Raw genomic sequence first — 10,477 nt, 5'->3', positions numbered from 1 at the left:
CGGGGCCCCGTCCTGCGGCTTGGAGAAGCCCCGCTGCCCTTAAGGTCGTCTGTAGCGTATGGGAAAGGTGAGCTGCTCTGTGGATGGAGAGGTGAGGCCGGTTGACCCTGACCGCTGAGGCCACCGCACGTTGAGCGGCTGGGGAGCCCCATCTGTGTCAGCCTGGGCAGGCACGGGCCTGCGGCGTACGATTTACTTGAGACATGAAGGCTTACCCGCTCTCTGTGTTCTTCTTCTACCTTAGTAAAGCTTTTCTTTCCTTTAGCTGTCTGTTGTCGCACCTTTCTTGCTGAGATCCAGCAAAAGCCCTGCGCTGCCCCTCTCCGTCTTCGCCTCGCCCCGCTGCCGCACCACACACACCCCACGGCCCTCAGAGCTCCTCTCTGGGGCACCCCAACCTCCTCCGTCTGCCTTACAGTGCGCCCCCGGGTCCCCAGGGAGCCAGCACGGCGCTTGGCCCCCCCGGAGCACACTCAGGAGTGCTGCTCTGCAGCCCCTTGGTTGGACACATCGGTACTCGGTGGCAGCACAGCGCTGAGGATGGGAGATGCCGGAGCAGGGCAGCTGTCCGGCAGGCATCCAGGGATGACACTGGCCATCAAGCTTGTGCAGATGTGGGGCAGAGCACACTGGGGTTTGCGGCTCTGGCACAAACAGAGCAACAGCCCAAAAAGCAGGTGCCACCTGCTGCAGGTTCTGTGCAGCCAGTAACCCATGGCTCACATGTTAAATCTGGGCAGCGGTTTTTCCTCTAGAGGCCTCAGGTTGAGGATGGTCTGTGTTGCCAGGGCAGAGACCAAGTGATGGTGGTCGTTCTCCAAGGGCTGAAGGGCTGAGACTGAAAGAAATAGAGCAGAGATCAACCCCCTAACTCTGCAGAGGCCCCAGGCATCCTCTCCAGACGGCGACAGCGCACTCAGCCCTTCCCCGCTATGAGGAAGTGAGAGCGCCACAGCACCAACTAGAAGCTGTTGGCCTGGGCTGCCCCAGGTGTCTGGACTGGTTCCTCCTTTCCCCTCTGCGCAGGGCTGCAGGGCACGCTGCCCTCACTAACCCACGCAGATACTCTGCAGCTTCTGGCCCTGATGCCTCATGTGCTGCACGGTGAGCCCCAGGCACACGCAGCCCATCACCCCTGCGCTCCCCAGCACCGCAGCCCCCCCAGGCCACGACAGCCTGACCATCCGCCTGCCTCCCTGCAGACAGGGCTGACCCCAGGGCGGCACAGGACAGGGTGTTGTCAGCCTCAGAGAGTCAGCAAGGGGGCTGTGCTGATCTTCCATGTCTGCAAGGTTTTGGCCAGGTGCCAGAGCTGTTCCTGCTGCAAGGCTTTCTTGAGGGGAGGATTTCTTGAGAGGCCCACAGAGCCACAGAGATGGGGAGATGCCACCACAGCCCAGGGCAGGGCACTCTCTACCTTCATCGTGGCCAGTCTTAGAGCTTTTCCAGCTCTTTTGGGGCAGGTGATGCCCAGGACCAAGCCTACCCCATGCTGAAGGACATGGTAGGCCTGGGACAGACGGGGGGCAGCTCTGTGCTCTCCTTGTGGACAAGTAGGTCAGGTCTGACAGTGACACACACACAAAGGGTGCAGCTCAGCAGCCCGTGGCCCTAGTGCCGAGGCCCAGCTGTGAAGTGTCAGCATCTGGTGTTACTATCCTCCTTGAATCACTAGTGGGGTCAAGCTTTGTTGCTCATGTGGAAGAAGAGCAGCTGAGGGCTCCTGTTCACTTTCTTCCTCATCCTCCATTTGCCACTTCCCATCACAGTCTCTATCATGTCTTTGAAGAGGAAGATGGAGATCGCTTGCAGCCGGTGGTGATAGCCTCTCCTAGGCACTGTGTGCCTTTCCCTCTGGAGGGGACACGCTCTCCTTGGGGCTCCATCAGGTTCTCCCTGATGGTGAAGGCAAAAAGCCTTTGATGGACATACCACATCATGGACAGGAGCATCTGCCAGCTGCCCCAGAGGTGATGCTGACGTCCTGCCCCCCGCCCCCAGGGAACTAGGTATCTTGGCCTGCCACCCAAGGGGACCCAGGTGTCCTGCCCCAATGGGACACGTGGCCCAGGCCAGAATGCAAGGCAACATGGGCAGGGGACACCCGAGGGGACGTGCACAGCCAGTCACGTGGTTTGTTAATGACTACCTAATGACCTTGGGGGGCTTGCAAGGGGGAGTGGGGCCTCCTGGACGCTTGGCTTCCCCCCCGCACATCTGCTGGACTTTGCTCTTTGCCCTGCCCCTCCTCCTGGATCCTTGCCCATTGGGCCCAGCTGGGGCCAGTATAAAAGCGGTGTGGGGAAGTGGGAGGGATCCCAGAGACCCTGAGGCCATAAGGGAAACTGAGGCACACATACAGGTGCGGGTGAGGGATGCGTAGGGTGTCTGCGAGAGGGGACTCCGAGGAACGCCAGCATCCAGTGGGGGTGGGAGGATATGTAGGGGATCCAAGTGTCAGGGCAGGGGGCAGATCTGTAGGGGACCCAGGGGTCCAGGGGGTGTGTTCCATAGGGCACCCAAGCATCTGGGTGGGTGCAGAACTGTAGGGAACCCAGGTGTCCATGGGGTGTTCTGTCAGGGACTGAGGCAGCCAGGTGGGATCTACAGATGGCTCAGGTGTTGAAGGGGTTGCTGTAGCGGACCCAGGAGTCCAAGGACGGGGGGGCCCTGTGCATTTAGAGGGGATCTGTAAGGGTGTCTGGGAGGGGAAATTTGTAGAGGAATCGAGCGTTGGGGGTGGGATTTCCAATAGGGGTCCCAGAACTCCAGATGGACCTGACCCCACTTTCCACAGGTGGCCATGGCGGGCTGGGCCCTATGCATGGCCCTGGTGCTGCCAGCACTGGCAGGGGCAGTGGGCGAGACCCGCTACGAGAAGTTCCTGCGGCAGCACGTGGACCACCCCCGGACATTCAACCTGGCAGCCCACCGCTACTGCGAGACCATGCTGGCGCGCCGGAGGGTGACGGCCCCAGGGCGTCCCTGCAAGCCCTCCAACACCTTCGTGCACGCGCCGGCCGAGGAGCTGGTGGCCGCCTGTACCCAGATGCCTGACGCGATGGGGTTCCACAGCACCCCAACACCCATGGGCCTCACAGCCTGCCGCCTGCGGGGGGGGGACACCCGCCCCCCTTGCACCTACCGGGCCCGGGAGCTCCGCCACCACGTGCGGGTCTCCTGTCTGGGTGGGCTGCCCGTGCACCTCGCTGGCACCCACGCGCCCCCCCAGTGAGGCTTGACATGGGGGGAGAACATGGATCCCTCCTCCCTCTGGGGGCTCTGTCAGGGGTCTGCAATAAAGAAGGTGCCACAGGCCTGGGCTCTGGTATCAGCTTCTGGGGGGCCCCTGCGATCCTTCCCCTCTCCAGGTGTCCCTGAGCCCCCTTGGGTGCCCCCAACACTGTCCAAGGTGGACCTGGCCCCCCTGTGTGCCTCATAAACCCCTGGGTTTTCCCAACCTCCTGGGTGTCCCATAGCCCCCCCAGGGTGACTCTGACCTCCCCTGTGCCCCAGAGACTCCCCCTTCCTGGATGCTCCACAACTCCCCTGGGTGCCCCATTGCCCCCCCCAGGGTCCCCCTGCTCCCCTGGAGGTGTACCCAACAATCTCCCCCAGTATCCCAACCCTTTGGGTGTCACATTGCTTTTCTGGATGCCCCATAGCTCCCACAGGGTCTCCCAACCTCCCTCATAACCTGTCTCATAACCCCCGGGGTACCCCCAACTTCCCCCACGCCTGCCCCGTAAACCCTCATGTGCCCCAAAGTCCCCTCTCCCAGATACCTCTGACCCCATCTGGGGCCTCTCTGGGGCTGAGGCTGCCCTTGGGCCCCCTTGTCACCCCCATGGAGCCGAGCACTGTCTGGGACCACATGCAGTCCTGAACCACCACCCCATGCACACATGCACCCAGAACACACACAAAACCACAACAGACGCACACATGCAAACACACAATGCACACACAAAGCATGCCCTGTGCACACAACACACAACCACACACTATACTTGCAACACAAATCATGCATACACCACACACACAATACAGAAACACATACACACACCACAAACACCACATGCACACGCATACACAAACAAGTCTTGTGTTTGGATGAGATTTCATGCGTTTCAGGTTGTGTTCACCACCTCTTGTCCTGTCAGTGGGTGCCACTTAGAAGACTGTAGCTCCCTTGTCTTCATTCCTCACCATCAGTACTTATGAGTCCACTGGTAAGCTCCGCCTGCCTGAGCCTTGTCTTCTCCAGGCTGAACAGTCCCAGCTCTCTCAGCCTTTCCTCTTATCAGAGGTGCTCCACTCCCTTCATCACCATCAGCCCTTTCTGGACTCTCTCCAGTGTGTCCATGTCTCTCTTGTACTGCGGAGTCCATCACTGGATCCAGCACTCCGGGTGCATTTCACTAGTGCTGAGCAGAGGAGCAGGATCATCTCCCTCAACCTGCTGGCAACACTCTACCTAATGCAGCACAGCAGGCTAGTGGTCCTCTCTGCTCTGGTCCTATTACCCTGAGGACTCCAGTGGAAGAGCTGACATCCATGTGCTGTGTTCCTGCAAAAAGGCAGCCTGAAATGCACTCAGAAATTGTAGCTGAGAAGCGCAGCAAGTGGTTTTCCTGATCCCTTTCCTTTGCTCCCTGTCCATGATGTCTCTTCCACATGTACCTTGAGTAACTCAGGTGCTCCTTTTCTGGAATTCATCAGAAGGGGCCCTTCACAGACAGGTGAGCTCCAGCTCTCAACCCTGCCCCAGTGAGGAGAGCTCTACTCCCTGTAAACTGGAGAGGAATTGGGGGATTTCAAGGGCATTTGGGGCATGCCTGACCTGGCAACTTCCAGCAGATTCACTTCTCCACACTGCTCCCTCCTGGCCATGGGAGGAGCTGGGTAGGCTGACCTTCTCAGGAGGGAATGCCTGGGGTCTTTGCAAGGACAAGGATTTGATCTCCACTCTGTTTATTTCTACCTTGGTTCTTCAAAGCTTGGAGGAGGACTCCAGCCTCTCCATCTGTTCTCTGGCTGCTCAGATCATCTTGACACTGAGAGAGAAATGTATCACCACTGTGATCTACCCTACAAGCCTTGCACTACAGGCTCTGAAGAGCATGGGAGAGGTGGCACCCATCTTGGGGAGACAGCTCTGAGCAGAAGTCCCACAGCAGCAATGCCAGTTCTGGGATGCCCTGCGTGCTGGGGCTACCTGAGTGTGCTGGAAAGTCTGGGATGTTCGTGGCATCTCCCCTTTGTCTGCAGGGCAGCTCCACCCCTCTGGCACATCCCATCCCATTATTGCGCTGTTGGTTCACTCCTCTGCTATGTTTTCCCCTAAGAAGCAACTAGGCTTTTTTCAGCATATGTTGGCATCTGTTCTTTGTTAAGGCTAAAGCGAAAAACCTCAGCAACAAAGGAATTGGGATCATCCTTTTTCTTCAGTGGTGCCCAGTGATAGGGCAAGAGGTAACGGGCACAAACTTGAACATAGAAAGTTCCATCTTAACATGAGGAGGAACTTCTTTACTTTGAGGGTAGTGGAGCACTGGCACAGGCTGCCCAGAGCAGTTGTGGAGGCTCTCACTGCAGAGACATTCAAAACCCACCTGGACGCCGTCCTGTGCAACCTGTTGTAGGTGACCCTGCTCTGGCGGGGGGGTTGAGCTAGATGATCTCGAGAGGTCCCTTCCAACCCTGACCATTCTGTGATTCTGTGATCCTGAGGGTGTTAGGACATCCACTCTTTCTGGCAGCCAGTGGCAATGCAGATCACACCCAGGTACTTTATCTCTGAGACAAAGTACCGGTTGATCTGCTGGCTTCCTAACAAGGACCAGAAAAGCTGTAGCTGCTCCTGCCGTCTTCAAAAAAAGATGCCAGGACAAGAACTGGCTCTCTGCAGGGCTTGCGTGTCATGTGAAAGAGGATGGAAGGGGAACAGCATGCAGCCCGAGGCCTTTTTTCCCCATCACTGGCTACTGCGCATGGTCCTTGGAGCTGCATACCTTTTGTCTCAGGAGCTCTGTGGTGAGGTTGAGGGGGAAGCAGCATGGGGGATGGTCTCCAGTTATGTCAGTCCCTGTTCTAAATGTCCCAAAACCTTAGGAGGTACAGGAGGATCTGTCTCCACCTGGCCTTGGTCTCAACACTGAAAGAGAGAAAGGAGTCCCTAACAGGACTCTGTCTTGAAAATAAATCGACTCTCTTGCCACTGCTGGCACAGGGTGGGCCCCTCGCCTGTACTAAGTTCAGCTGATGTGGCTGAGCTCAAGAGTTGCAAGGCCATATTGCAGGCAAAAAAATGACTTGCAGAAATTTCACTTAATTTAATTTATTGCCAATTAACATACACTTTTAATTACTGATTTGGGTATTGAGAAGCACAAAAGGTGCAAAAAATTACACAAGCACTTATGGAAAGGCCTTTTCCCAGGCACATCTTCAGCCCTTCATGAGTGGGGACATGGGTGCAATACGAGACTTCTGCACTATCCTTAAACTGCTGGGATGCAGCCCTTTATCCCTGGGGAGACAAAAAGGCCTTTGCCACAAGCAGCAGCGGGCCATTTACAGGCAGTGGTCAGCAAATCTGTAATGGCAACAAGTAGCAAAAAGCCAGCGTGGGACTGGTGCCTGAAAATAAAGGAAGGATTTTTGCGGTTTTGTGTTTTAATTGCATTTGCTTATTAATTCCTTTCTCATTTGGGTACTTTCATGTCTGGCCTCTCACAGCCAAACGTAAAATCCCAAGGTTTGTGGTTGATTCTGCCTTATAACACTACAGGGAGACAGAACCGATCACTTCTGTTTTGTGGATGGGAGTTAAGCAGCTTTCCTAAGGTCACAGAAAGTCTGAGACAGGAGCTCAGTCCAGGCCCCCTGAACCCTATTTTAATGGCTTCCCTTCCTATTCATGTGCATTTTTCTAGAGAAAAGACAGTAAGTGTCAGTCTGACTTTTTCTTTAAAACAACTTTTTTTTTGCTTTCAATGTACATCTGTCACTTTGCAGCGTGTCCTGCAGTAGATCAGTATAGGCTGCATTACAACAGGAAACCAAAACTACTCCCAAAACAGCACTATAGTCCACCAAGAAAGCAACTATACATTTTCTGGATCCTACCCCGAAGCTAGGCTGTGAGTCATATCTGCTTGAATTTCATGCCTAGAGTTTGCTCGGACAGTGGTCAGCCTGCTCTTCTCACCTGCTGTGTTACCAAACAATTAATTCCTTAGCCAGGAGCAGTTGCTTGTTTAGTACATGGAAACGAAGCACATAACTCTCTCTCACGTGCTTCACTACAGCTCACCCGCTTGCTCTAGGATGACACTTCCACCGAGCAGCATCTGAGGGTATAAAACGAGAGGCATGAGCAGTGTGTTAACATTTCCGATGCCACTGTCGAAATTCATTTCTACTTTTTGAAATGCAACGGCATTTTTGCAGAACCATAGCACGGAATTGCTTAAGCAGGGTCTGCAAAGGCCTTAAAAAATATTTACTCAGCAAAGTCAATACTGGGCTCCATGGATTTGGCAGAATGAGTCCTGTGAAACCAGGCTGTTGCTGCATGCCACGCGTGCCAAAATTGACATGGAAAAAGCTTCTCTCCGGTGCTATCACTTAGTCTTAAAATATACCCTGCACAAATATAGCAAAATACAGCCAGTTTCTCTGCAGCATTTGCTCTAATAATTTTTTTCCATGGGGTTTTGGTCCCCCACCTTCTTATAACCACATAACCCATCCAAACAAGGCGGTAAGCTTTCCAACATCACGATAGCTTCAAAAGCTCAGTGAAGAGTAGAAGCAGTCATGAAAATCAGACTTGATGTATTTTTTAAATCAAAATTTCTTTTTTAACAAGCACAGTTCTTTCTTTAACTTTAGGGGCCATGTTTGCTCTTTTTATTGAAAAACAAACTAATCTAAGTATTTTTAAGCATTCACCAAAGGAAGGGGAAAACCTTACTTCTTTTGCCTCTCCAATATGTTATTTTTTTTCTTCCAGAAGGAAATGCCAGGGTATTCCTCTTTGTATTCATACTGGCTGTAAGCCTAAAAAAAAGCAGATATCAACTGGGTTTTTAAAAAAATCCATGAGCTTTCCATTTTAATTTGTCTGTTTTTTCTTAGCTGTATCTCACAGAGAAGAGTTAAGTCCTGTAAACTGATTTTCTTGGGGTTTTTGTCTGTTTAGCATTAAATACTGCTGGTGGTATTGTGAAAGCAATAGCAACTGGCTTCAAGTCACCCTAGAGATGACTCTTCAAATCACTTTTCAAGTCTGGCCCAAAAGAGGACCTTCACTTTCTCATATGGCACATTTTTGAATGAACGTGCAGTTTAAACAGTTTAACTGCAATGACTAATTTCTACCATCACAAGTGTCTCTGTGAGTCCTTTTTTTAATTATCATTTCTTTACTTACTTGAAGAAAAATTGTTTGGAGAGAAGAGAGCATTTCCTTTATCTCTGGTAAATGAAAAGGCCCTGTAGCTTGGTCTGAGTAGGGGCTGAGAGGCTCACGCTCCCTTGTCTCTGAGAAGCGGCAGAACCCATCCTCTCCTTCCTGTGACCAGGGTTTTAAATCCTGGGCCGTCCCCACCACTACCCTGTAACAAGTCAGCATGGAAAAAGCCACAGCTTTCTGTGAAGGACTGAGCTGAGAGGCAGCGAAGAGGAAGGACCAAGCCTCTGGGAGTACCTGGGGATTTTGCTCTGGGTGCACACCAGCATGGCTTATGTGGCAGCTCAAAGATGCTCTTATCTCAGCAGCTCACTCTTGCTGCCTCTGAAGTATGTGGTAATGGCCCAGGCGTCTGGCAGAGCAAATAACCAACCCCAGCTTTTTCCACCTACACACAAACCTTGGGACAGAGGTGCTTTAAGGAGTCAGCACTGACAAATGCAAAAAACATGCTCCTCTTCCTGCAGATACCTCTGTTTCCTTCGCTCTGCTCTGTTTTTTTGAGGTCCTGCCACATATAAAGAGGAGCCAGAGCAGCCTTTGGCTCAGTCCTTTCTCCAGGCGTCAGAGACAGTTGAAGAAGCAAGGTGCTCGATGTGCTGGGCAGACCTGCTTCACCTTCTCCCTGCAGACCCATACCGACTGGTGGCTTTCCCCTTTGCTGCACTCTTCCACCAACTCTGTGCTTCGGGGCTCCTCTCTCTGACTGCACGGTACGTGGTCATCACTCCTGCCGCTGCGCTGAGGGCAAGTCATGCCTGTGGATGCTTTCTGGGGGCTCTCCTGGCCAGAGGTGCAGCGGGACGCATGGTAGTAAGTCCCTGATGACTTGGGTAGGGATGTTTGTATGGCTTGGATGTGAGCTGTCCTCAGTCACCACTCCCTGGAGTGGAGCCAGGTCAAGGTTGTTAAGGACAAAAGAGCCACGCTGGACCTCCTGATGTTGTGAGAGATGGGTTTAGGGGTGTACCCAGATGAGCACATGGACAAGGGGAGCAGGGCAGGGTATGGGGACTATCTCTGGTGTGACTGGGATGGGTGCCAGGCAGGGCCAGCAATATCTGCCTCAGTCCACACCCATTTCTGCTTGCAGCCACGGTGGCCCTGGTGTTCCCTCAGCCCCATGGGAGGCCAAGAGGCAGACTACAGGGGGACTGTGGAGGCTGCAGGACCCAGACTGCAGTGACTCTGCTGTCAACACTGTGATGGGAATTTTAAGCCACGTTTTCCCCAAAAGGCAGACAAAGAGCATCTGGTCTCTTCTAGGTACGTATTCCTCCTCGCCGGAGGATGTCTCCTTGCTGGCACAGCCATGGGCAGCTACGCCATGTTGCTCCTCATCCCTGCTGTTGGCTCAGTGCTCGTCCTCCTCTCCGTCAGCCCAGCTCGTGCCCACACCTGGGTCTTCACCCTCCAGATGTCCTGGCAGACACTCTGCCACCTGGGTCTGAGCAGCCAGGAGCTGGACCCGCAGGATGCCAGGTAACCCACTGGCTCTGTCTCCATCCCGCTCCTCCCCTCAGTGGGCTGGGCTGGAGACCCTTCTGGTCATTTTGTGAGGTTGGGGGGCCCCCCAGGCTCCACCGGCTTGCTGTCCCACAGCCATCAGTCTCCACTCTGGCTCCAGCCGCATCCCCATGTGTGGGTGATGCTGTGGGCATGGCAGCGCTTTGGGGACGTGGGACAGCACATCCCCAGCATATGGCCTTGTGCCCATGCCTCTAATGTTCCCTTCGAGGGAGTCTCAGCAGCTCTCAGGTGCCCTCTCCTTCCAGGCCAGCCATCGCCCTCTCTGCCGTCATGCTGCTCACCCAGAAGGCTACATCTTTGGCCCTGGACATCCACGAAGGGGTCGTGCCGCTCCAGCTGGGCCAGGGGCCTTTGCAGCACATGCTGCCCCTCTGCAGCTACCTGCTCTTTTTCCCAGCCCTCCTCGGAGGTCCCCTGTGCTCCTTCAGCAGGTTCCGAGCCCAGGCTGAGTCCTTGGGGCCTCTCCCC

General features: G+C 54.3%; 2 protein-coding genes across 2 annotated transcripts in view; both read left to right on the top strand.

Annotated features, from left to right (window-relative positions):
- The first annotated feature begins 2,803 nt into the window (after positions 1 to 2,803).
- On the top strand, positions 2,804 to 3,235 carry LOC104294179 (ribonuclease CL2-like). Its single transcript, XM_009893760.1, has one exon. It carries the CDS (start codon positions 2,804 to 2,806, stop codon positions 3,233 to 3,235), a length of 432 nt encoding a protein of 143 aa, XP_009892062.1.
- A 5,838-nt stretch (positions 3,236 to 9,073) lies between these two features.
- MBOAT4 (membrane bound O-acyltransferase domain containing 4) overlaps positions 9,074 to 10,477 on the top strand; it is a 2,039-nt gene continuing 635 nt past the window's right edge. Inside the window, exons 1-3 of the mRNA XM_009893759.1 lie at positions 9,074 to 9,192; positions 9,746 to 9,961; positions 10,255 to 10,472. Of these exons, the coding sequence (XP_009892061.1) occupies positions 9,074 to 9,192; positions 9,746 to 9,961; positions 10,255 to 10,472 (553 nt within the window). The remainder of the gene's footprint in view (positions 9,193 to 9,745; positions 9,962 to 10,254; positions 10,473 to 10,477) is intronic.

Source organism: Charadrius vociferus, unplaced genomic scaffold (assembly GCF_000708025.1).
Source record: "Charadrius vociferus isolate BGI_N301 unplaced genomic scaffold, ASM70802v2 scaffold59, whole genome shotgun sequence".
NCBI lineage: Eukaryota > Metazoa > Chordata > Aves > Charadriiformes > Charadriidae > Charadrius > Charadrius vociferus.
This window is presented reverse-complemented; position numbering and strand designations above follow the sequence as displayed.

Bases quoted from the DNA above. Each gene is read 5' to 3' on its own strand.
- LOC104294179 (XM_009893760.1), top strand. From the start codon at position 2,804: ATGGCGGGCTGGGCCCTATGCATGGCCCTGGTGCTGCCAGCACTGGCA.